Below are 27,959 nucleotides of genomic sequence, written 5' to 3'. Positions count from 1 at the left end.
ATACGTTATTTAAAGCACATTATACAATCCACAAGATATTCTTATGCTTTCTATCAGTCTTTCTTTAAATACAATAAACACATCTTGAAATTTTTATTCTTACAGAGATGTTTGTAAATGTTGTGGAATTGGGGAAACTAAAGCCATTTTTGATGATCTATGCTCCAAACTCTGTTCCCTACCAACTCTATACCTTTCATTGATAAGAGACTGAAATTAAACTTGGACATGTACTTTTGCCACATTGGAGAGCTCTCCATCAAAGCAAAGATAGCAGAATTAGCAAAAACTAAGACTTGCTGCCACCCACCTGATGAAAAATTATCATGATTCAAAATGTTAGCTTGCTCTCTGTCCACAGGTGTTGCCTGACCTACTGTGATTTCCAGCATTTATTGTGTTGAGTACAAATTCTAGCATCTGCAGTAATTTTCCTTAAATATTTCTGACTTTTTAAAAAGTTGTTTCTACCTTAAGTGCCCATAACCACATTGAATACCTTTCACCTAACTAACCCGTATCAAAATACCATCGAGCTTAGACTTCTTACATACTGACCTAGTTGCAGAGCAGCAAGCACACCTAATGTGGCTATTTACTGTATTTAAAGGCATTTGCAGAGACAAGTTTGGTTGCTCCACCCTAGCTCTCCATAATATGGATGCAGGAGAGGCCTCTCCTGTAAGGTAAAATCTCTGTTGGTATTCTCTGAAACGCTGACCCATGTCCAGGAGTGATCAACTATGTGCTGGAATGCCAACTAACAGAGCCTAGCAATGGAAATTGCAGCTATTTGTGTATGTGCCCAAGTTGGACAGTTTCTTAAGGCCAAAAAATGACCAGAATTGACTCCTACCTGATACTGCAACTGGAAAATTGCATGGACAGGGTCAGTAAGGTCAAGTACATTACCAAGATAGATTTACTCAGGGGAAACTAACAAAATCCCTGGTAGCCCATCCAAAGGAAATTTCTGCCTGTGTTGAGTCATGCTGTTTGAACTCCAAAATAGTTCAGTAGTTAGCACTGCTGCCTTACAGCGCCAGGGACCTGGGTTTGATTCCAGCCTCCGGTGACTGTCTGTGTGGAGTTTGCACGTTCTCTGTGTGTCTGTGTGGGTTTCCTCCCAAAATCCAAAGATGTGCAGGTTAGGTGAATTGGCCAGGCTAAATTGCCCATGGTGTGCGAAATTAGTCAGGGGTAAATATACAGGAATGGGTCTGGGTAGGTTACTCTTCGGAGGGTCGGTGTGGACTTATTGGGCCAAAGAGCCTGTTTTTCACACTGTAGGGATTCTCCAATTTGAAAGGCCAATGAACCAGATAGTGACGGGTTTATGTAATTTTGTAGTGTACCTAGATGACCTCTCAGTGTACAGCAACATATAGGAAACATGCTTAGAACAACTGGAAGTCTTCTCTGGAAAATACAGTCAGCTGACCTAATGGTCAGTCTCTCAAAGAGGGAGTTTAAGGCCCAAGTGACCTTTCTAGGATACGTAGTGGGTCAAAAATGAGAGCTACAAAGGCAGAAGCTATATTACAGTTACCCCTTCCTGCAACAAAACAGGAAAGAGTTTTTTTTTGGGAATGTGAGAGTTTAGACTTAGACTTACAGTGTGGAAACAGGCCCTTCGGCCCAACAAGTCCACCGAAGCGCAACCCACCCATACCCCTAACCTAACACTACGGGCAATTTAGCTTGGCCAATTCACCTGACCCGCACATCTTTGGACTGTGGGAGGAAACCGGAGCACCCGGAGGAAACCCACGCAGACACAGGGAGAACGTGCAAACTCCACACAGTCAGTCGCCTGAGTCGGGAATTGAACCCGGGTCTACAGGCGCTGTGAGGCAGCAGTGCTAACCACTGTTCTCCTGAGAAGTTGTCAAACTTCAGAATAGTAGCTGTGCCTCTAAGAAACCTGTTCCAGTTAAAAGCAAAGGTTGCATGAACCAAGGTATGCCAAATTGCTTTCAAAAAACTGAGGGCCATTTTAACATGCAAGGTTGTACTTGCAGTTCCAAACTTTAAACAAGCTGTCAATTCAATCAGTACGAGTGACATGAGGATGGGGGCTGTTCTCCTCCAGAAAGAGAAATCTGGAATGGAGAGACCAATCAAGCACTTTGCCAAAAAAGAACAAATATCAAAGATTATGTTCCACAGTAGAGAAGGAAACCCTTAGCTAATTACTGGCTCTGAAATATTTGATGTAACTATTAGAAATGGGTACAGAGAGACCATCTATACTGGCCACAAACCGTTAACTTTGCTGAAAAGGTTAGGACCCAGAATGCCAGCTTATTGCATTACAGTTCGTTCTTTCAGCCATATCACCTCAAAATTACTCACTTTGCCAAGAAATCAAATGTGATTGCAGATGCTTTATCCATAATTTAGTGACCTCATTAGAAATGAAAAGATAACGTTGGCTAAGACTTAGAGAATGAAGGTATATGTTGTGTTGTTACATATTTAATTCATTTTCACCCTTTGTAATGAAATAGGAATGAATCTAATTTCATTTGTCATGCAGTGGAAGTATTATGACCACTGGTCAGAGTGTGCTAGTGGGACTGAGCGTTTTCATGGTATACCAGCCTAAATTCAAATGCTACTGTGCTACAAAAGTGGCAGTCAAGAAACTACGCCTTAGTCATTCCTACAGTGAAGGTAAAGATCTCTTACTTCTGAATGATAGAGGTGAGATAGCTACACAAACTAAAATGGAAAAATGAAATGAATCTCTCTCACCCTGAATACTGGAATTTAGTGACAGTTAAAACGAGTTGAACTATAGACTTTCAACTCGTTTGCAAATCCGAGGATTATACAGCTGATTGGTCAACTGCCAACGTCAATGCCAACAGTAATCTCTACCACAGTAGCTGCAATGTTCAGCTATTCACTCTTAGTCATAGAGTCCTATAGCACAGAGCCCAAACTGGTTCATGTCTACCAAGATGTCCATCAACACTACCTCCATTTCCCTGTACTTGACCCATTTTCTTCTGAACCATTCCTTTCCATGTATTCATCTAAATGCCTTTTAAATGTTGTTACTATATCCACCTTAACCACATCTGCTAGCAGCTCATTCCGCATGTGTACCACTCTCTGTAAAACAAAAGTTGCCCTCCAGTTCCCTTTTATTCTTTCCCCTCTAACCTTATCCTGAAGCCCTCTAGGCCTTTATTCCCCAACCCTGGGAAAAAGACTGAGTGCATTCACCCTAACTATGCCCCTTATGATCTTGCACACTTCTATAACTAACCCCCCCCCCCCCCCACTTCAGTCTGCTATGCTCTAAAGAAACAAGTTCTAGTTTGTCCAACCTCTCCCTGTAACCCAGACTATTCTGGACCTGAATCCTGGCAACATACTTGTCAATTTCTTCTGCACTCTTTCCAGTTTAAAATCTTTCCTATAACAAAGTGACCAAAACTGAACACAATGCTCCAAGTGCAGCCTCACCAACGTCCTGTGTACCTGCAACATAACTTCCCAACTTCTGTACTCAATGTCCTGACTGATGAAGGCCAGTGTGCCAAAAGCTTTCTTTACTGCCCTGTCTATCTGTACCTCCACTTTAAAAGAATCATGCAGCTGAACTCCAATATCCCTTTGTCGCACTACACTCCTTCGGGCACTACCATTCTCCATGAAACTCCTACCTTGATTTGATTTTCCAAAATGCAAGATCTCGCACTTATCTACATTGAATTCCATCTGCCATTTCTTTGCCTACTTCTCCAGCTGATCAAAGTCCTGCTGCAATTTCTGATAATGTTTCTCACTGTCCATGATAACGCCTATTTTACTGTCATCTGCAAACTTAGTAATCATGCTTTGTACATTCTCATCCAAATCATTGATATAGATTGTAATGGGCCCAGCACTGACCCCTGAGGCACTCCACTAGTCACATGCCTCCAGTCCGACAAACATCTTTCCACAATTACCCTCAGCAACCAACCATCAAGTCAATTTTGTATCCACTTTGCCAGTTTGATCTGGATTCCAAGCGATCTAACCTTCCAGAGCAGACTACCATGTGGAACCGTATCAAAGGCCTTCGTGAAATCCACATGGATTATGTCTGCCGCTCTGCTCTCGTCAACCTTCCTGGTCGTTTCATCAAAGAACTCTAACAAATTTGTGAACAATTCAGACATTGATCTGTAAAGCTTTTAGTTTTTATCTTTTTGGACTCCCCACTTAATTCTAATCTGTGTCTGTGTGCACCACATTATTAATTTTTTTGTAATTAATTAGTTTAATATTTTTAAAGTGTGAGTTAATTGGGTATGGGAGAAAGAATCCACAAAGTTTTAAATTAATCTTTTTATATCTAACTGAGGGATCATGTGAATAAAGAAGAGCCAACGAGAACTTGGATTCGGTGTTCATATTTCCTTGAAAGTGGACAAACAGGTAGATAGGATAGTGAAGAAGCATTTGATATGCTTTCCTTTAATAGTCAGAGCATTGAGTATAGGAGTTGGGCGGTCATGTTGCAGTTGTAGGGGATATTGGTTAGGCCACTGTTGGAGTATTGTATGCAATTCTGGTCTCCCTCCCATCGGAAGGATGTTATGGAACATGAAAGGGTTCAGAAAACATTTACAAAGATGAATAAAAAACAAGGGTTGGAGGATTGCGATATAGGCAGAGGGTGAATAACCTGGGGCTGTTTTCCCTTGAGAGTTGGAGGCTGAGGGGTGATCTTATAGTGCTGTATAAAATTATGAGGGGCGTGAGTAGAGTAGAGAGACAAGATGTTTTCTCCAGATTAGGGAGTCTAGAGCTAGAGAATATAGGTTTAGGGTGAGAGGGGAAGATTTAAAAGGGACTTAAAGGGCAACTTTTTCATACGGTGGTGCATGTAAGGAATGAGCTGCCAGAGGCAGTGGTGAATGCTCGTACAATTACAGCATTTAAAAGGCATCTGGATGGGAATGCGAAGAGGATGGGTTTAGAGGGAAACGGGCCAAGTGCTCGCAAATGGAACTCGATTAGGTTAGGATATCTGGTTGGCATGGATCAGTTGTACCAAACGTCTGTTCCCATGCTGAACATCTCTATGATTCTGAGCCAGTTCATCTATCCTCACCTGGAATTTTCAGTATTCTGTCTGGAACTGTTCTGGTCTCCCTCCTATAGGAATGATGTTATGAAACATGAACGGGTTCAGAAAAGATTTTCAAAGATGTTGCCAGGGTTGGATGATTTGAGCTGAACAACTGTTAGAGACCCTTGTTTGAATCTGGTCATAACAGTGCTCTTTATTACAGTCATATGTACTTTATCTGAGAGAGTACTTTTTCTTCCATTGTTGCATTATTTTCTGTTTGATGTTCAGAATCACTATTACTCCATTATTGTTAGGCCGAGGTTGCAACCAGTCTCGATGGTTTGCTGGAAATGCTGGCTGAACGTAAAGAGCTCACGTGGATAAAACTAAGAATAGAAAGGATGAAAGAGAACTGGATCATGGATATGAAAGCATTGGCAAAGAAACGGAAGTTAGAAAATCGACCAAAAAAAAAGGTATAGCATTGAAAATACGTTACCTTAAATTTCTTTTTTGTTTCTGAAAAAAGCACTTCGACAAGTTATTTCCTATGAGATAGTTTGGTTAACATACAACTGCACTTGCATATGCATCTAAAAATCTGATTTTTTTTCTATAGTGAGCAACATTTTTTTAAAGTGGTAAAAAGCATACATTTGATGAAGTGACTATACAGTTTCATTCCAGATACTTTTAATAGAGTTGTTTTAGAACGTAGGAGTATACAATGTGCATTTATGCAAATTTTAATGTGTGTGTAAATGTAAATTTATATACATGTTCACCTGGTGAACATGGAACAATGTATCCTAGTACTGTACAGAAATGAATACTAAACCAAATTAATGGGAGAAGTGGAAGACATAGAATTTAATTAAAGGAGAAGATGAAGGTGGAAGGTTCAGGAAGAGAATTCAAAAATGTGGCGGTCAATGGTGGAGAAATTGGGTGGAGATACTAGAGACACAGAAAAGTTTGGAGACAGTGAGATTGAAGCTTTGGAGGAGGTTAGAGATGCAACAATTATGGCTGTGTTGTTCAAACACATAAATATAAGCTTTAGATTTTAGTTGTTGTGAGGCCAAAACCTAGTAAATGTCAGTTAAACTAGAAATATTGCAGGACTAGTGTGAGATAAATATGACAAAGGTAATTTCATCCTCTCTCATTCTTAACCAGAATAGAGATCGTGGAAACGTGCTGTGATAAACATGGGATATATTTTGGAGGAGACAAATGAACAATATCACAATTTAATAGCATTCTATTTTTGTAATTTGTATTTTGTAAGCCCCCATGAGTTTTCAGTTGGGGTTTCCTCATTTGCTGCATGCCCTGAGGTAGTGTTTCATGAAATATTTTTCTATGCAAGTCCACTCCTTTTGTGGCAACTTTCAATCTTGTATTTATCAGATGATATAGCAGTGGAGAACATTTTACATGTTGTCAAGTTATTGGAACCAGAGAATAATTGCTTGCCTTTCCATCACGCAAAATCATGAAAACCATGACCTACAATTACTTAATTGGTCGTATTTATGATGTCTGTTATTGACAAGGTTTTGAGCTTTATGAATATGCTCTATTCCTAAACTTACTGTTATTCTGCAATTGAACAGTAGCTCTGGGCCTTCCAAATATTTCCCAATGAAATGCTGAAAAAAACAGAAGCCATTGTCTTTGATCTCTATCAAAAACTTTGTTCTTGAACTATCATCCTAAAGAGCCATATCAGACTCAAAACATTTCATGCTGTTTCTTTCTCTACAGATGTTACTAGAACTGAATTTCTCCACCATTTTGGTGTGTTGTTTTAAATTTCCAGCATCCACAGTATTTTGACTTTAACTTTGTCGTCTTCTCTGACAACTGTGAGGCTGAATAAAAATACTTTCACAATCTTGATGCTGGACCTTGGCATGAACTTTAACTACATATGTGCCATCACTAAGGCCACCTTTTCCACGTGTACACTGCCTAATTCCATCTCTGTCTCAGTTCATCTGTTGCTGAAATGCTCATCCAAATACTTTCCACCTCCGACCTACACAATCCTTACCAATCCTAACATCCTGCATGATCTCTAAACGTGAAGTTGTTCAAAATTCTACTGCCTATGTCCTAATCATGTTCACCGATCATCATGAATTAGGCCACTGGTTAAGCAAAAGCTTGATTTTAAAATTTGAATCTATTGTTAAATCCTTCTATTGCCTCACCGTCTTTAACCGTGTCATCTTCACCACACCTACAATCCAAGATATTTAATCATATTCTAGCCTTTGAGCCTTTGTGATCTTAATTGCTCCAACCATTGATAACCATGCTTCAGCTGCCAATGCCCTAAGCTTTGGAACTCCTTAACCCTCTCCTCTCTCTTTCCTCCTTTAAGACCCTCCTTTGAATCTCCAGCATTATTTCCTATGCAGTTTGTTACCATTTTTGCTTGATGGTTTTCCACTGGAGTAACTTGAAATCGTTTACTACATTAAGCGTGCTATATAAATACAAATTGTTGATGTTGAGAACAATGTTATAGTTTCAACTATAGTTTCCTAGTTATGGTTGTACGTTTTGGCCTTAGACCTGTTTCAGCTAAATCCAACAAATGCCAATTAAAGATGATATATTACATATTTGAATATTTTGTTAGAACAAACTTTATATTGTGATTTTGCTGGTAATGTGTAGTTAGTACAGATGTTTTTACCAGTTATCATTTATGCAGATGTATCAGAGAGGTCAACCAGCAGTAATGAACACACATCACATCACTAAAAGGAGACTTGTACTGAAATAGATAAGATTTAGCATTCTCTGGCAAGTTGACTTCATATCTACTATCCACAGATATCAGCTTCACGCCATTCAAGCATTGTCTGATGAGGAATAATGCAAGCTGTCAGTTTGCAAATATAATAGTGGGGTTGATTGGCGTGATGAAACTCAGACTTCAACTTCTGGATTTCCAAATTTGACAACATGACTGCCTTTGTCTAAAGTTGCTGTAGTGTTCATGCATGAATAACAGTGAACTCCATTAATCTCAATTTTAGATCGATTTGTAGGCCATTTCCACCAATATCTCAAAAATGAGCTTAAAAGTCTAAATGTCTACATGATTTTCTTTGCAGAAAGCAAGAGTTCCTTAGCTGCTAAAATAAATGTTAGTGAGACTATTGAAAGTGCTTCAACACTTAACTCTTCTTAATGCTCCAGAAATAAAATTCAAATTTCAAGTAGTGAAATCACTTCAATTTTAGAGTTTTTGCTTTGTATGAACAATCCTGGGAAAGTCATAGTTTACTGAAGATGTCATGGCATTCAACTTGCCCACCTTCTTGAGTTCCAGGATAATTTTGTATCCTGTCTCTAGGTTGGATGGATCATCCCACATGAACTTAGGTCCACCTACCTGCTTGGTTCCTAAGGTTGTCATCATTTCCCCATCCCTGTGAGAGCTCACTTCACTGCAGCCCCTCTGATCTCACAGCAGAACCTCCAGATAAGAGAGACCCCGAAGGAAAGCCTTCCTAGGGCTCCAGTTCCCATGTTTACTGCAGTCTCAAACACCCAAGAGCTGGTGAGTGTGTGGAACACAAGTTGCAGTCCCTTTAATTCGGAATCCTTCCTTTATCGGAAATGACATTTCCCGCTTGCTTCCTTAATCGATCTCAGAAGCCACATTTTAATGTTGTGGCTTGGGGAAGTTGTTGTGGCTAAACTCGCCAATTAGTAAATCTGTATCCTAACCTACAAGTGTTCTTGCCTTTCTTGCAGGAGCTAAGTTTGCAAAATTCTACCCAACGATTATGTCTCCACTTTTGTTAGAGAGGAATGGTCACAATGAACAGCAAAGCTATTGTACTAAGAGAAGTAAAATATTTTTCCCTACTAACTTTCTTCTCTATTTCTCCTCTAAAACTCCATACGTCAGAAGGATATAATTCAAACGATGGTAGCAAACCACCATTACCTTGCCCAACTACTCTTTCTTGAGCCTAAACGGTTAGTTTCAGCAGACCCTTCAATCAAACAGTGTTTTCGGCTTTATCTCAGTTGTATCTTATGTGGTTATTGCCCATTTACAAACTTATTTTATAGCAGAAATCACTGTTTGGTAACCAGGAATAAATAATAAATGGTCCCTACTTGTTAAATAAGACCTTTTCTGCCAAGGTATTTCAGTGCATTACACGCACTTTTACATTGAGCTGTTAGAGATGCTCAATTAAAGTCAAGTATAAGCAAAATACAATAACAGAGCTAATGGAATTTCACAGGGTCCACTTAACAACTAGACTGGTGTGCTTTAAACAGTATTATTCTTTATTTTAAAGTGGACTACCTTTCAAATTCAGTCACAAATAATGCATTTATAGATTGTGCTGTCTCTGAATTTCACTTCTGTGTCCCACTTGATTTATATTGTGTATAATGAAAACTTCCAATTATTTTATAACTGTTGGAAATGCATCAGGCTCATTTTCTTGATCTGGAGTTTTCTAAAGTGTCTCAATTTAGTCTGGAATTAATTCAACTGTCAAAGAAGTGTGAATTCAGTTAGTACAGATTTCACAGAAATAAAGGCTAATTGCACGTATCAAACCTAAAATTAGAGTGTTTAATAACCATGTCAATGATGCTTTAAAAGTTGATTTCATACAAAATGATGAAAACAAAAACTAATCTTTTCTCTTTATTGTTAGATTTTACTTCATTTAGGTCTTTTGACAAAGGAGTCAGGATTTAAAATAGCCGAAAATGCCTTTAAAGGAGGCCCACTTGGGGAATTGGTACAATGGAGTGATCTCATTGCCTCAGTGTATTTATTAGGTCACAACCTGATGCTTTCTACATCAGTAAATGAATTGAAAGGGTAAGCTATACTGAACAAGACACACACTTTTCCTAAATATCTGGCAAAAAATAATATTAGGAGCTGATAAAAGGATTGCTGAAATGCTGGCATATTTCAATTGAGTACAATTGCTACTTAAAATTGTTGTACTATAAATAACAATGTAATGAATGCTAACAGCAAAAACTAAAGTAGAAACAATTTCTTTATATAAATGCAAAAGTAGTGAAACTAAATATGGAATATAACTGAAACTAGATAATTAGATATAGAAGCAGAATTAGGCCATTCGGCTCATCGAGTCTGCTGTGCCATTTGATCGTGGCTGATGCATTTTTCAACCCCATTCTCTTTCCTTCTCCCCATAACTCTGGATCCGCTCACCAAACAAGAAACTATCAATCTCTGACTTAAATACACTCATGGGCCTCATGGGCCACGGATTAACCATCCTCTGGCTGAAACAATTCCTCCTCATCTCAGTTGTAAAGGGTTATCCCTTCATTCTGAGTATGTTACACAAACACTTAATGTTTACTTATGAATGTGTAAATGTGCAGTATATATATTGATACTGTATATTATTTATTGGATGGATAAAGTGACATTTAGAAGCAGATGAGTGCATTGTTCTCAGTGTGAGGTGATATGCACTGACAACATCTCAACTAGTGTTGAAAACTCATGTCTCAGAGAAAACTGCTTCCAGAACCAGTTGTTCAAGAATAGCTACTACACTGGCACCTTCCTGACAATGGAAACTTGTTCAGTTGTATCCAACTGAACCAATTGTCATTCAAATGTTTTCTGATGACTGTCATGATCTTGCAGCAATGTAAATGTTGTAGCAGATGGTGGACCATTGAAATATAGAAAATAATACACTACACATGACTGACACATTAAGTAGATCAATAGTATGGGAAAGTAAGTGGCCTCAATGTTAACCTTCCATTTATTGAAGAGAAAATGTTATGCTCATGTTATGGACCATGCCAGACCTCCTCAAAACATTTCAACAAATATCCCAGACCCTAACTTTACTAGTGGACATTCTAGAAGGGATACAGATGGTCAAACATTGTGTTTTAAACAAAACAGAATTTATTTACAATATTACAGAATGAAACACAAACAAAAGAGAACAGAATTCAGAATAACAACCTAACCGAAAACACAACAGGCTATCCCAAATTAATGATGCTGTTCCCAATACTTCCAATAATCCCCTTAAACATCCATTGACACGAAAGGTAAAATCAAACACAGGGTCTTAAAGGAGAGAAGTCAGAGAGAGAGAGAGATTCAGCATGGACCTGTTTCTTTGGGTCCAGCAGCTTCACAACTGTCTGACTGCTTTCAGTGACTAACCAAGCCAGAGAAGAGCTGAGCTGGAAAACTGGCCGCTCCCGTTTCATTGTACAAGTGATTTTTTTTTAAACTTGAAAGTCTTTTGCCTGAGGTAGCATCGGTTGGGTAGTATCTGTTAGCTATCATCAAACTGGCCTAAACCCTTCAAACCTGGATTTTTCTAAGTCTGTGTCGTTTATGACCTTGCTGTTTAAAAAAAAAGCCAAGGATAACGTAAGCTTGTTAAAGGAGCAGCATTATCACACTACTTTTCTTAATGACTTAGGACAAAATCTGTTTTGTAACTTATCTAAAATTTGTTTATGATGCATCTTCTCACACCTTTTCTCCAAAACCTTTTTATTATGGATTTGCATAACTATATATTTTTAAGAATATCTGTCTTGTATGTTATTCCTCCAAAGTGTTATGAAGTTGATGGGAAACTGTTTCAACCCAGTGATCTCCTGGGAACTGATTTTACATGTAAAGTGTGATCAGTGGTTTGTTCACTGCCTTCCCACCCATTCCTGCCCAGGTCCCCAGAATAAGCAACTCTCTCCCCTTTTGATACATATGACTAACAAGTAATTGAACTTGCCAACAAATCAGCTGTTCCGAATATTTGGCTGCTGACATATTGCTGGAAGGAAAGTTGGGTGTGCTGTGTGTGGTTGGGAGCACACACCAAGATGATACAATTCCTTCTTTGAGTCCCTGCTTGATGTCCAAATCCAGTCCCCCTCCAGCTCCTTAATGTCTGTCCTAAGGATGCCTGATCTCTCTTCTGCACTGAAAGCCTAGTATTTACATTAATTTGAGGTCCATTGCAGTACTTCCTTGCAGTCCCTCGATGACCCATTACCGGGTTCTGCTACTGCTGGAGTTGCTGGCTAATCTGATTGGCAGATTAAGGGCAGCAATTCCTCTCTCTGGCAGGGAAGTGCCACTTTCTGCTCATTTCTGTGCACTTTCACTCACATTGTGTTATCACTTTGGGAAGCCCTTTTTTTTAGAAAGTCAGTTTAAAATAGGCTTCTATAATGGCAAGTGAGGGTGAAATGAGCAATATGCATTTCTCACCATCTTAAAATTCAGCCCCTCACTTTTTCATAGAATCCCTACAGTGTGGAAACAGGCTATTAGGCTCAACAAGTCCACATTGACTCTCTTAAGAATAACCCACCCAGACCTAACATTTGCCCATGACTTATGCACCTAACCTACACATTCCTTAGCACTTTGAGAACTTTAGCATGGCCAATTCACCTAACCTGCACATCTTTGGACTATGGGAGGAAACCCGCACAGACAAGGGGAGAATGTGTAAACTTCAAACAGACAGACACCTGAGGCCGGAATTGAACCTGGATCCTTGGTGTCGTGAGGCAGCAGTGCTAACCACTGAGCTGCCGTTTTGTTACTCATTATGTATGTATTGACAAAGCTGAGCTCTTCACAGTTTAGGTAACGCCCTGCAATCTTTTTGCATGTTTCCTAGAAGTAAGTGCCCCTGAACCCCAAGCTTTTTTGTACAGCTACTGTATTTAACAAAATACCATCGAGAAAGTACCCCGATCTTTCCTTTCTTGGCCCAAAATGGAGAACCTCTCACTTCCTTATATTGACTGCTGTAATTTTGTCCATTCGCTTAGTCTATCAATATCCCATTATAATTTTATGCTATCATCTACACTGTCTACAATGCTGCCTAACTTCACATCATCAGCAAATTTGGGTATATACCATTATCCAAGTTATCAATAATGTCTATAACAGAGGCCCTAACACCAATCCTTGTGGGACACCACTAGTTACAATCTGCCAATTTGAGTACCTACCCAGTACAGTATTCCCACTTTGTCATCTGCTATACAAGCAATTTTCCCACAGTGGATTTTGACTTCATGGGCACATTTTCATAAAGAATAAGATTTCAGGTACCTTGGATAATAAAGGCATTGCAAATGTATGTAGAACCTGCAAGTTAATTCAAATGATACAATGTTTAACATCTCCCATCTGCCAAATGTAACAGTATTTTTACTTAATTTGCGTTAGTTACTTGAGCATTTTGACTGGAAATAAAGATGGATGTCCAATCAGAGGACCAAAGCTACTGGACCTAATATACATTGATATCGTTGGGTTAAAACAACTACAAACTGTACTAGGAGGATCTTTCACCCACTATCGGTAAGACTGTACCATCCTTATGCTTCTGTTAATTGCATGACAGAAAACAACATATTCTACCTTATGGTTAATCTTCACACTTAAAGTTACAGTGCACTGAGTCAAAATTAAGCAGTTTTATATTATTTCCTGGATTAGTTGGAAGTCTCGTTTTCACAATACCTCGGGTTTACTAGCCATTCACTTAGGAGACATGGTTAGTAAATTTGCAGATGACACCAAAATTAGTGGTATAGTGGACAGTGAAGAAGGTTATCTAATATTACAAGAAGATCTCAATCAATTGGGTCAATGGACTGAGGAATGGCAGAGGGAGTTTAATTTGGATAGATGTGAGATATTATATTTTGACAATGCAAACAAGGATAAGACTTGTACAGTGAACAGTAGGGCGCTGTCGTGGAACAGAAGGCCCTATAGGGGCCTACTCTGTCTGTAATTCTTTGAAATTTGCAGACAGAGTAGACAGAGTTAAGAAGGCATTCAGCATGCTTGCCTTCATTACTCAGACCTTTGAGTATAATAGTTGGGTTGTACTGTTAAGGATATGCAGGACATTGCTGATGCCTCTTCTGGAGTACTGTGCAGTTCTGGCTGCCCTGCTATAGGAAGGATATTATTAAATTGGAGAGAGTCAGAAAAGATTCACCAGGATGTTGCCAGGAATGCAGGGTTTGAGATCTAAAATAGACTGGAAAGGCTGGTTGTTTTTTTTCCACTGAAGCACAGGAGGTTGCAGAATGACCTTATAGAGGTTTATGAAGTCATAAACGGCGTAGGTAAGTGAAAAACAAGTGCCTTTTCCCTTAGGTGGGGGAGTTCAAAACTAGGGTGCATATTTTTTAAGGTGACAGGAAAAAGATTTAAAAAGGACATGAGAATGGTTCATTTGTGGAATGAATTTCCAGTGAAAGTGATGGATGTATGTACAGTTGCGTTTAAAAGATAGTTGGATAAGTTCATGATTAGGCAAGATTTAGGCAATCTGGTGGGACTACTTTAGTTTGGGAACAAAGGTCTGTTTCCTTACTGCATGACTCTGACTCTGCAAGTATCATAGTACCTGCATTTGAAGCAAAATGTTGGGAATGCTGGAAAGTTGTAATAGAAACAGAAAATTGTGGAAAACACAGATCAGGCAACAGGAAAAAAGAGAATACGTTCATGTTTCAGGTCAATTAACTTTAATGAGAACATATTACTTGGCAATGAAATCACCTCTTAGCATGACCAAGCAAGGGTGAATTTGATGTTGAAGCTTCACTGGCTGTACCTCACGAAAACATTCATATAAGGAAAGTTAATTTTGGTTGGATAAGAAAAAAACCGAAATTCCATTTTCTTGTATGGCAAATTGATTGTGTTGTGGAATTTATCTAGGCTTATTATGGTTAACCTTCACTTAGAGAGTAAAAGAATAGTTGGTGTTTCTGCTCCTGAAGACTTTTGCCTCATACATCGTCATGTGGCTTTGAAGTACTTCGCTTTATAGAGGAAGCAGCAAAATGATATTTTCAGGCTTTTCTTTCGCACACGCCATACATTAAAGCAGTAATGAAAGGGCAAACGATGCAGGTTGCTGATCTGTCTGATCAACTAAAGAGATCAAGAACTTTGGAACAATTATGGAGAATAGGGAATAATGTATTTAAAAATATATTCTGTGAAAAACAACAAATAGTATAGTTATGGAAACAAAATCATGCTGCTGAAGTTAATCCATAAGAGAAAGTAAACTGGTTCTAATTTATGTATGAGTTGGTTGTAGTATGCAAGTGTGTATCTTCCATTCAATAAGATATTGCCTTAGATTTGGAAGGTACTAGTATGGTGGTAATGTAATTAGAGTTGTAATCTCATTTTCCATTCAATCATTACCATCCAGCCAGTGAATCACACCTTGTTCAATGAAGAATTAAGGAAGGCAAGCTTAAAAATGAGGTGTCAACCTGGTTAAGCTGCAAAAGGGGGCTACTTTTATTCCAAACAGCAGAAACAGCATGAAATAGACAAAGGTAAACAATGTCACAAGCAATGGAGCAGATCAAAGCTCTGCAACCTGTCATATTCAATTGTGAATGATGGTTGACAATTAACAGCAAGATCAGGCTCCACAAATAATCCATGTCCAAAGATGGTTGGCCCAGCACATTACTGAAAAAGCCAATACTGCAGACTTGTGTCTTGCTTCAATCAGAAGTACTGAGTGGATAATCCATCACAACCCCTTTCTTTCTTGGCCATTCAGCCATTTTTGCCATTCCACATGATATCAAGAAACGGCTGAAGCTATTGGATACTGCAAAGGCAACATTCCAGCAATAGTACTGAAAACTTGTGCTCCAGATTTAGCCTTGACTCTGGCAAAGTTATTCCAGTGAAGTTACAATACTGGCATCTACCTAACAATATGAAAAATTGTGCACCCAATCAATTATTGCACACATCAGCAAAGTGATGGAAAGAAATGTTGACAGTGCTATCCAGCAGTATTTGTTTACTAATAACATGCTCACTGACTATCAGTTGCAATTCTGCCAGAGCCACTCAACTCCTGGCCTCATTACAGACCTGGTCCGAACGTGGACACTGCAGATGTAAGTTGAGAGTGACTATCATTGCCATTAAGGCAGCATTTGACCAAGTATGCATCAAGGAGCCCCAGCAAAATTGAAATCAGTAGGAATCAAGAGGAAAACTCTGCACTGGTTGGAGTCATATTGAGCACAAAGGAAGATGATAGTGGTTTTTGAAAGATCAGTTGCAAGAAATCACTAGAGTAGTTCTTCAGAGTTGTGTCCTAGGCCCAACCATCTTTTGCCTTTTCATCAATTACCTTCCCTCCATTATAAGGTCAGAGTGAGGTGTTCATGAAAGATTGCACAATATTCACCATTTTACATTGCCTCAGATGCTGAGGTAGCCTGCGTCCAAATGCAGCAAATCCCAAGCAATATTTGGACTGATAAGTGACAAGTAATGTTCTTGCTGCACCACTGTCAGGCAATGACCATCTCCAACAAAAGAGAATTTAATAATTTCACTAACATCAGCAACTTTGAATCCTCCAGTGTCAAAATCCTGGGGGTTACCATTGACCAGAAGTTGAACTGGACCAGTTCGTACAATACTTGGCTATAACAGAAAGTCAGAGGCTGAGAGTTCTGCAATGAGCAACACATCTTCTGATTCCCCAGCCTCTGTCCACCATCTACAAAGTAGAAATCAGGAATGTGATTATATATTCTCCAAGAACCTGGTTGGATGCAAGTCAATCAACATTTAGGCTTGTCACCATCCAGGACAACAATCTGCCTGAGTTGCAACCCATTCATCACCTGCACAATACAAATTCATGAATTAAAAACAGGAGTGAATAGGTCATTCAGTTTCTTGAGCCTCCTCACCATTCATGTCTATTTCTGAAAACCTTTCTCACACTTCACCGCTGACATACACAACCGTGCACCATTTACAAGATACAGTGCTCCAACTAACCCAGGTTCCTTCAGCAGTACCTCCAAAACCATGGCCTCTATCACTAGAAGGACAATGAAGGCAGATGTATGAGAAGACCATCATGAAAAAATTCCTCCAGAAGTCACACAATATCCTCACTTGGAACTATATCACTGTTCTTACACTGGCACCAAGTAAAATTTCTGGAACCCTTTTCTTAAAAACACTGTGGGTGTTCCTGCATCTCAAGATTGCAGCCGTTCACAAAGGCTGCTTACCACCAGGGCAATTAGGGATGACTAATAAATGCTGGTTTAGTCAGTGATGCTCACATCCTATAAGGAAATAAAAAAAATGTTTCTTAAACTTATCTAGTGTTTAACTGGATCTGTGCTGTAAAAAGTTGATGGATGACAGATGTGATAAACCACGGAGGGACAAGTACGTGTTTAATACAAAGAAAAAGAAAAATCTGCAGATTTTGGAAATCAAAAACAAAATCTGAAGTTGCTGGAAACTCTCCGGTCTTATAGCACATTTGGAGAGAAAGCAGAGTTAACCTTTGGCTCTTGTGACCCTTCTTCAGAACAATCCTGAATTTTCTGCATTCTCTCCACAGATGCTACCACACCAGTGTGTTTCCTCAGCAATTTCTGATTTTGTTTGTTATACAACAGTCTTGAAATACTGTTGGGAGTATACACTGACAATGCAAGTGATTGAAAAAGGTGGCAAGCAATTCCAGTAAAATAAATGTGAAGAAGTGAATTGAGTTTGCTTCTTAGTGTTTAGAATGAATAATGATATACAGAGTTTTGCAAAGGCCTGCCAAAATATGCAGATAAAGGGCAGTGGTTTGTTCCAAAAATCTGGTGTTTCCAATGGAAGGAATTTGGAACAGTTATCATTACAGTATCTTCAATAATTACACAAATGCTTAGAGAATTTTAAATTGCTCCACATTCACATGGATATTTTGGAAGTTCAGAACTAAGTATTCAAAACTGGTAAATCAGTCTTTTGACTCTTAACGAACTGTCATTGTCTCCCTGATAATCTGAAAATTTTGATCATCATGCCAATATTTTTCATACTTCTTGCATCCTTTCTTAGATGCTTGTTGAGGGTTCTTGATTCTTTTGGAACTGAACCAGAATTTAACCATGCTGAGTATGCCAAGAAAAAGAACCATGGATCTCCCTGGGGCAAACTCAATCTAATTCCTAAGCAGTTTTACAACATGTTCCGTAAGTAAATACATGTAAAACTCATGTATCACAAATAAATTGCTGACTGTACTCCTGTAATTACACATATGCATATATCCCGCAAAAAATATGCAACTCTAGATCAATCTAATTTTTGCAATCTCTACAAACATTTTTATTTAAAGCACACTTTGTAGCAGGTCCATTGCATAAATTTTTCATGTAATTTGCTTGCTCATAACATAAATCTAGATTTTAGGTCCATTTCAACATAAAATGGTGCATGATAAAAACAAAAAAAAATTTTAAATGTTGAGGTTTGGATTGAGTTTTTTAAATTCATTCTGGAGATTTAGGTTTTGCTGGTTGGGCAGCATATATTGCCATCCTGTTTTGTCTTTAAGGCGGCAGTGGTGAGTGGTCTGATTTATGTAGGTACACCTGCAATCTTGTTCAGGAGGAGGTTCTAGGATTTTGACCTAATGACTGTGCAGGAACAGCAATATATTTTCCAATTCAGGATGGAGACTGACAGGGAAAGGAGTTTGCAGGTGATGGTGTTCCCATGTATCTGCTACTCTTTTCCTTTCAGATGATGGCTTTGGAAGATGTTGTTCGACGAAGTTTGGTGAATTTGTGCACACTGCTGCTATTGTGTATTGCTCATGAAAGAAGTGAATGTGTCAGGACGTGGGGTGCATCAAGCAGACTCTCTTTTTCTGAATGGTGTGAAGATTCTGTGTTGTAGTTGCACTTACCAGCAAATGGATCATATTCTATTGTATTCCTGATGTATATAGTTTTCGATGGTGGGCAGGCTTTAGGGAGTCAGTGGTGAGTTTCTAGCTGTATTCCTAGCCTCTGACCAGCTTTTGTAGCAACAATATCTATATGACTAGTCCAGTTTTCTTTCTGGTCAAAGATAGCCCCCAGATGTTGATGGTGGGGATTTAGCAATGGTGATCCTATTAAATTTTAAGATGAAGCTGGTTAGATTCGCTCGTAAGAGAAAAAGCTAATTTTGTTAGTGTAGCTAGATCCTTTTGAAAAGAGTGGACGGTAGGAAATTGTTTCCGTAAGGCGAGGAGTCTAGGACCTGTGGACACAGCCTTAGAATTAGAGGGGGTAAATTCAGAACAGAAATGCAGAGACATTTCTTCAGCCAGAGAGTGGTGGGCCTGTGGAATTCATTGCCGCAGAGTGCAGTGGAGGCCGGGACGCTAAATGTCTTCAAGGCAGAGATTGATAAATTCTTGATGTCACAAGGAATTAAGGGCTACGGGGAGAATGCGGGTAAGTGGAGTTGAAATGCCCATCAGCCATGATTGAATGGCGGAGTGGACTCGATGGGCCGAATGGCCTTACTTCCACTCCTATGTCTTATGGTCTTTTGTGATTTCTATGAACATGAATGGTATTGAAATGAGCAAAGAGTTAGGGAGGCAATTCTGCGATATTATTTTCCAGAAGAGTTCCAAGTTAGGATAATGAATAACTTGAAGGAGAACTTGAAGGTAGTCTTACTATTGGCTGCTGTCCTTTACCTTTTAAGTGGTAGAAGTTGCAAATTTAGAAGGTGCTGTTACAGGAGTAGGTTGTAAGAGTTGCTGTGGTGCAACTTGTAGATAGTACACTTTATTGCATCCATTGTGCATCACTTATGAAGGGCCTGAATGTTTAGGGTGGTACGTAAACTACAAATGGTGGGTTGCTTTGTATTGGGTATCAAACTTCTATTATTGTTGAAGCTGCATGCATCCAATCAAATGAAGACAATTCCATCACATTCCTGAGTGGTGCTGTTTGGATAATCTTCAGACTATTTTTTGGTAATGTCTTGTAGCTACAGTATTTAAATTGATGGTGAAGTTCAGTTTCTGGTCAGTGGTAATTAAGAGGACGTTGATGGTGGGCTGGTAATACCAATAAATGTTAAGACGATGGTTAAATCCTCTCTTGTTGGAGACAGTCACTGCCTGGTACTGTGTGGTCCATTAACATTTGGAAGGTAAGTGAGGACTACAGAAGCTGGAGGGTCAGAGTTAGTAAAGTGTGGCGCAGAAAAAGGCTCTGCAGGTCAGGCAGCATTCGAGGAGCAAGAGAGTTGACGTTTCGGACAGGACCCTTCAAGACTGGGGAAGGGGAAAGGTAGACAATAGATGGGTGAAGGTCAGAGGTGGTAGTGATAGATTGGTGGGAAGTGTTGAGCAAATAGGTGGGAAGAAAGTGGACAGGTAGGTCAGATCAAGAGGGCAGATCTGAGGAGGAGGTTTGGAGCTGGGATGGGTTCGTGGGAGGGGAGATTTAGAAACTGGTGAAATCAGTGCTCATGCATGCGGTTGTAGGCTCTTGAGGTGAAAGATGGGTGTTCCTCCTCCAGTTAGCAGGTGGCCTTGTGTAGGGAGTGGAGGAGCACAGAATGGATATGTCTTTTATGGGTGTGGGTGGGGGTGTTGAAGTGGATAGCCACAGAAAGGGTGAGGTTGGTTAGTGTGTATGGACCAGAAATGTTCCCTGAACCATTCTGCGAGTTTGTGCTCGGTCTCTCCAATGTAGAGGAGACCATATCTAGAGCACTGCATGCAATAAATGAGGTTGCAGGATGTACAAGTAAACCTCTGCTGGATTTGAAATTAACCTTTAGGGCCTTGGATGGAGGGGGAGGTGTGGGCGCAGGTTTTGCATCTCTTACCTGTGGCAAGGGAGGGTGTCAGGAGTGGAGAGAAGATTAGTGGGGAAAGTGGACCTAATGAGGAAGTTCCCCTATTTGTCTCTATCCCTTTTCCTCTTCCCAGTCCTGAAGAAGGGTCCTGCTCAAACGACAACTGTCTTGCCCATTAACATTTGTCTGAGCCTGGATGGTGTCTAGATTTTGTTTAACATGAGATTATGAACTACTTCATTATTTGAGGAGTTACGAATGATATTGAACATTATGCAATCATCAGTGAAGATCTCCATTTCTGACCTTATAATGTTGAGAAGATCATTGACAAATCAGCTGAAGATAATTAGGGTTTGGATACCCTGAGGTGATGCTTTAATAGTGTCCCTGCTTCTGAGCCAGGAGGCCTAGGTTCAAGTCCCATCTGCTCCAGAGGTACGTTATAATCAGCTTGATTAGAAAATTTGGGACGTGGAGTACATTCTGTACTTTTGTGCTTCTCAGTGCTTCTTCCAAGTGGTGCTCAAAGTGAAGAAACATTGATTCCATCAGTCAAGAGTGAGCATAATGTTGATAATAGGTGGCTGTTTCCTTGCTCATGTTTTATCTGATGCCATGAGTTTCTATAAGCCAGTGTTGAGAATTTCTGAAGTGACTCCTAACTGTGTATCCTCTGTTCTCCACCTCTGGTAAATCAGTGCTGCCAGTGCTATACCCAGGGATGGTGATGGAGGAATCTAGGATATTGATTGTGAGGTATGATTCAATGAACATGTCTATATCAGGCTATTGCTTGACCAGTTTATGGGACAGCATTCCCAAAGTTAGTCCACGTTCCCTGATACTCATGAGGAGGACTTTTCAGGATTGCTTTGCTGAGTGTAACTTTGTAACTTCTCATTCCTAAATTGATGCTGGGTGATCTGCCTAGTTTTTTATTCTTTGACTTTAGTGCAGAAATTTGGTAGAATTGAGTGATTTGCTAGGTCATTCCAGAGGTCTGAGATTAGAGTGGTGCTGGAAAAACACAGCAGATCAGGCAGGAATGATGAAGGGCTTTTGCCCGAAATGTTGATTTTCCTGCTCCTCAGATGCTGCCTGACCTGCTGCCTCCACTCATTTCAGAAGTCTATTAGGAGTCAACCAATTGCTTTGTGTATGGAGTCAAATGTAAGCGGAAAGAAGGCAAATTTCCTTTTCTGAAGAACTTTTGGGATGTTAGAATATTTGGGACTGGTTTGAGCCAGAGTTGTTCTGAGAAAATAAAGTTTAGTGGTTTAAAAAAAAAGCAATGATGAGGGTTTCTGCGACAGGTAAGCTGGTGTGGGGGAGGAGTCAGGTGATATTGCAGAGGTGGAAGCAGGCATAGATATGTCATAATAAGTTCATCTTGGAGTCAACGATGACACCAAACTGCTCCTACATATCATTTTTGTTTTAAAGGAAAAACTGAATTTATTTTTTATTTGAATAAAGATTTTCAATTGTTCTTTAGTTTTTTGATGCATCCTAGAACATTAGATTAATGGCATATGGTGAGACTGCATTATTTAATTTCAGCTCCTAAAGTTATGGCAAAAATATCCAACTCAAGCTTTTGGAAAATATCTTATTAATAAAAACTTAATATGTTCAAAATTCCTTTCATTGAATAATATGTAAGTTTTCCTGCAGTAATTTTTATTTACTTTATTTTGTTTTAACATTTCAAGTTACTGAAAAAAAATGTTTGTGGAGGCAAACATTCTGAAAATATTTTGACTAATTTGTGATAAAACCCAATATAAATGGGGACTTTGTCACCTAGAATGGAAAAAGAATGTAACTACTGGAAGTACTTTAAATATCATTCATTTATTTATCTTGTGAGCATGAATTTCATGATTTACTCTAATAAGCAGCTGTCCAACTTATTAAATTTTTATCATAGGTTGATTGAAAGTTAAGATAGCAAGTGAAGTCAGTTTTACATGACACATTTCCTTCAAATGTCAATTTTTTTACAAAAATGTGATTAACAACAGTACAGTAGTCATATTTTCACAACTCAAGTAACCACATGATATCAGTCTATATCTTTAAAGGGCTCTCAATGTTTTGATAAATATTTGTTAGTATATATTACCAGATAATGTCTTCAAGAATGTTTAATTTATTGTATTTTCCAGCTCATACACCTGACAACAGTTTCTTGGGCTTTGTGGTGGAGCAGCATTTGAATAGTAGTAATATTACTGTCAGTAAAATACCAAGAACTAATAAAGCTCTAATTTATGGTAAACTGGCGGGCTATTGGAAGGTATGTGCTGTCTTCTTTTATCCCTTAAACTGTTGATATTTTTATTGCCCTTTTTTAATTCTGAAGAATATATTACTGCTTGTTCCAGGTGTTAACCTCTTTGCACTTGTACTTACTTTTGATTTTCTAATAATTTTCTTACTATTATTTCCAAGTTCACTACTTTCACACCATTTATGAATGAAATGGAACAGGATACTAGAGCATTACAAAATTTACTGGTGATTTATGAACAAGTAATTAACAGTTTCTATTTTTTTTGCCTTTTTCTAAACAGCTGGTGTACCTTAGTGAAGTTACATTAATGATATTTAATTTGAATGGTTTGTTTTAGAAGCCTTTGTTAGCCAAGATGTGGAATATTCCATTTCTAGTTATGCTTTCTGATTTTCACAGGATAAATCATCTTTCCTGGATATTGTCAAAAATTATGCTGAGATCCATGGTACTTTTCACAATGAAAATAATGTTGTTTTACCTAATTTTATAATTAATCATGGGATCCTCAGTGGGCATGACCTTCACCTCTTGCTAAGAGGGACTAAGGTTTGTCAAATATTAACAATTTGTAGTAATTTGTTATCAGTTTTATGGATGTATTTAAAAGAAGACAAATGTACGTTTAAATTAGACATGTTAATTCATCAAAGTCCAGTGGACTATTCTTTAGGCAAATATTATACCATGATCGTAACATAGAAGTGAGATTGCCTAATCAAATGGCAAGAAACATCAACAAAATGAGTGAATCAAACTCTTTCCACACAAGACAATGTTTATTATATTTAACACAAAAGAAGTTGCAAAGGATTCAAATAGTTGAAACCAGTTCTTTTATTAATCGTTCAATTCTTTGTGTATAAAGATACAAGGCAGTGGAGCTCCTACTTGAATATGCAAATCATGTGTCCTCCAGAGGGAAGTAATGGAAACTGTTTGGAAAGTAATGAAAGAATGTGTTTAATTAAGTCTAGTTTTCTGAAACTGAAAGAACCAATCTAGAAGCCTTTGGATCTTTGTCTTCAATTAAACAATGCCCATCAATTGTGTTATCTTTAACAATGTAATCAACAAACCACTCAGTACATTATACATCTTGATCAGTTGTTTTCTTTGGCATCGTATTTTCAAGACTAGTATTTCAATAAGTGTACATATTATGTAGTTCCATGACACCTCTTCTGCAGGAGGATTCAAAGAAGACTCTGTGTTGCAGTCATGATCTGCTTACAAAGTCTTGGTAAATCAGATTTTCTTTTTACCTGTCAAGGCTATTATAGGGTGAGCCGGTGGGGGGAGAAAATGATGCTTTTAATAGCCTCACATTTTCCCAGGCAAGACACACACTTATAAAGCTTAAGTAACAAACCATTTTCATAGCCATTAAAATAAGTTTTGCCAATAATCTGTATACAAATATTATCCTAAATTTTATCTTGCTTTTAGAAAGTATGCACTATCTTCAAAAACTTGTTTGCCTCAAGACACTGAAATAGTATGAGTTACTTCAAGGTGCAATGATGTATATTATACCAATGTTACATCTGCAGTATTTATTTGTTTTAAACATCGTGCTTTTGTCATATAAATGTCATTTTACATAACAACTAAGTGCTGCTGACACTTTTTCTTGAAAATTGTTCACATTCAGTCTATCAGGACCTTGTTTTATCTCCACAATTGACAGTTTGCTGCATTGGAGAAGGGGAGTTCATTACCCCATTAGCTCATCCTGAGTTGCAACTCAAGGTTTGGGAACCCTAAGTTACTCATTGAATTCATCAAGACTTGAGCTATGAATTTGTAGATATTGAATAAACAAAATATTTGCTCCTTCAAGATTATACAAGTTTGAAGACTGATATCTGTTTGGTAGTATTCCCGAGACACTAAAGTGCAAATGATTGTAGAAAGTACATTTATCTCCCCCTTGAAGGGATAGCCTGATTCACGTAGCCCACGGTAATAGTTGGAAAACTATGGTTATTCCTTGATGTTTTGTTAATTCCTAAATGGTGATCAATGTCTCATTGCTATTAAGCTTTAATATTGAGTAGTCCATACACAGTGACCATGCAAATGTTTTTCAATGAGGCTAGGAAGAAGAAGCAGAAATGAGTTTCACCTCAATTTCTTTCCAATCTGCCAGCACCAGCACTAAAGTATCTTTGCCTTCGGGTTGTACTCATTCTATGCCCTAACGAGAACAACATTTCTACTATCAATAAATGTTATTGGCAAAATGTGTAAGAATTTTTCATATGATGAAAGTGATGAATGAAGTTTTAATGTGTAAAATAATTGTTTTATTCTTTAGGTTTTTGTAGGGCTAGGGTTTCCCTATGAAGGCCCAGCACCTCTTGAAGCAATTGCAAATGGTTGCATATTTCTGAACCCAAAATTTAACCCTCCAAAGAGCAGGAAGAACACTAATTTCTTTCAAGGGAAACCAACATTCAGAGAGGTGTTGTATACAAAATATTCATCATTCAATATGAATTGTAGAGTTGTTGAATTATAACTTTAGTTTGTCATTTTTATAAATGTTATACTGCACTGGGAAAATGTGTTTCATTGACCACTTTCCTTACTAGGTAATGATACACCAATTAATATAATCGCCAAAGGTATTGCATTGTAACAATTTTTTTACGACAAACTAGGTGGGGATTAAGGATAATGGAACTAAGATACAGAGCTGGGAAGGGAAGAGAAACATAGAAACAATATTAGGTTGAATACAGGGTGGAAGAAGGGAATATTCTGGCCAGAATGGGGTATTCTGGTTCGAGGAAAATTTTGAGGCTAAATATTAGGAAGTGAAGTAACTAAATATTGGAATGGTGGTCGAGGATACAAAATTAAGGAAACGTCAAACGCTTTTGGGAGCCTTAATGTGGCTCAGTGGGGAGGAATTGTTAAACAAGGTTGTAAATGTTGAGCCTAGGGGTTGTAATATTGCTCATTGGAGGTAGGGAGATTCAGTGGAGATCTTGCTCACCTCGATCAAATGCTCTAGTCAATTAGCCATGTAATCCCAGAAGTTTGTGAATATCTGAATGGTAGACATGTATCTTGAGAGTTTAGGACTGCTGGTAGATGAATGATGTGGTGCATTGAGCATGTTAGTGGTATGCTAGGGAGGAATTGTCACATACAGATGCATCCACTGACAGTCCATATGACATTATAAACATCTTTTGGCACTGCTGTCAGGTCCTTGAGGCTCGAGTGTAGGAATGTTGGTATCACTTGGCATTTTGCAGGCCTGCTCACTCCTTTCACCATAACCCTCTATTTTTATTGGGGGTCAGTTCACTGAGTTTGGTGGACAGAAATTCTCCAGTGCAAAGTAATGTCAACAATTTGGGTTAAATTCCTACACTAGTTGAGGTTAGCAGAAAGTACTCTCCTTCTGAACCTGTCACCTTGCCTGAGGCATTGTGCCCCTCAGATGACTTCTCATGATTTAACCTCTCTAATAAGAGAGTAGCCTTTGGTTTATAGAACCGTGGCAGTTTAACTTTACCACTTGATGTGAAAATATGTCTCTCTCTCCGCACCTGTCCACTCCAAGTGAGCTACAGGGGTTGCGATCTATAGGCACTTCATTTTGCTCAGGTGTTTGCTCCTTTATTTGGAATTGTAGTGCTGGAAATCAGACACAAATCCTTGTGGTTCTGTGCAGGTTCCCCATATGGTTGATAACTGGGATGTTTTAAGCCAAATAGAATGTTAGGTTCCCAGCTAGCCAACAACTTAAGACATGCTGAGCTTCAGGCAGAAAGCACTTAAGTCATGAAGCAGGAGGCAAATCATGAACCTTGTGCCCAAAATGTATACAAAACAATTTTTAGATGTTGATTTTGATTGAACACTTGGCCTGATGATCCAGTGATTTCTTCTTTTTTCTTCTGTTGTCAAATCACTTATATATGGGGATTGTCTTGAGAATTATATGATTAGATGAGAAGACTTTTTCCTTTTTTTCAAGGATTTTCCATTTACTTTTCCTGAAAATCCATTTTGCTGCAATTTTAAATATCTTTACAAATTGGTTTTAGTGCCCTACTCTTTTCTAAAGTTGGCCATTCTGAAAATCAGTTAGACAATTATGTTAATGCAGCAGGTATCCGGAATTAAAACTCAATCTTCACTTCTATTAACAGCTCTCATCTCAGCATCCATATGCCGAGGTTTATATTGGGAAGCCCCATGTTTGGACAGTTAACATTGACAATCCCAATGAACTAAAAGAAGCAATGCGTCAAATAATGGAACAGAAGGTAAGAGCAAAAACATACTAAGTACAAACTTGTTGAACATTTATACGTTATTGTACTGTAAGTAATAAGGAGTGTTGTTTTGGACCTAAGGAGAACACAGATTAGTAATAAATACAGTAGTGTAAAATAATGCAGTTTGGTAGGGAGAGGCCAATAAACTAAACGGTGCAGTTTTAATAAATAGAGACCTGGGAATAAAGAGCAGACGAAGCTTTGAGGGTGGTAAGACGCAGTGATCTTTAGCTTTACAAAATAAAGCAAAAATAGGGAGAATGTGCTGTACCTTTATCGATCACAGTTGGCATCTTGTGTCTAATTCTGGATGCCATATTTTAGAAGGAAGGCCAAAGCCTTAGAGACAATGCAGATAAGATTCACTGAAATACTGTCAGTGATGTGGGACTGATATTATCTGAAGAGTCTACAGAAGGTGGTTGTTCTTTAGACCAAAAATTATTGTGGAGACATTTAGCAAAGGTACTCAGAATTATGAAGGGTTATGACAATATATCTGGAGAAACTATTTCTAGTGATGTAAGGGTTGGTAAATAAAGGACA

At 38.5% G+C, this 27,959-nt stretch overlaps 1 protein-coding gene across 9 annotated transcripts in view; it reads left to right on the top strand.

Annotated features, from left to right (window-relative positions):
• LOC132815671 (alpha-1,6-mannosylglycoprotein 6-beta-N-acetylglucosaminyltransferase A-like) overlaps positions 1-27,959 on the top strand; it is a 91,995-nt gene that overhangs the window by 42,558 nt on the left and 21,478 nt on the right. For all 9 annotated transcript variants that reach the window (XM_060824697.1, XM_060824692.1, XM_060824690.1 and 6 more), the window contains 8 exons: positions 5,392-5,553; positions 9,787-9,956; positions 13,350-13,484; positions 18,057-18,190; positions 22,985-23,115; positions 23,512-23,661; positions 25,433-25,579; positions 27,285-27,401. In XM_060824697.1, coding sequence (XP_060680680.1) covers positions 5,392-5,553; positions 9,787-9,956; positions 13,350-13,484; positions 18,057-18,190; positions 22,985-23,115; positions 23,512-23,661; positions 25,433-25,579; positions 27,285-27,401 — 1,146 coding nt within the window. The remainder of the gene's footprint in view (positions 1-5,391; positions 5,554-9,786; positions 9,957-13,349; positions 13,485-18,056; positions 18,191-22,984; positions 23,116-23,511; positions 23,662-25,432; positions 25,580-27,284; positions 27,402-27,959) is intronic.

This window comes from Hemiscyllium ocellatum, chromosome 5 (genome assembly GCF_020745735.1).
Source record: "Hemiscyllium ocellatum isolate sHemOce1 chromosome 5, sHemOce1.pat.X.cur, whole genome shotgun sequence".
NCBI lineage: Eukaryota > Metazoa > Chordata > Chondrichthyes > Orectolobiformes > Hemiscylliidae > Hemiscyllium > Hemiscyllium ocellatum.
Note: the sequence above shows the minus strand (reverse complement) of the source record. Positions and strands in the feature narration are given on the sequence as shown.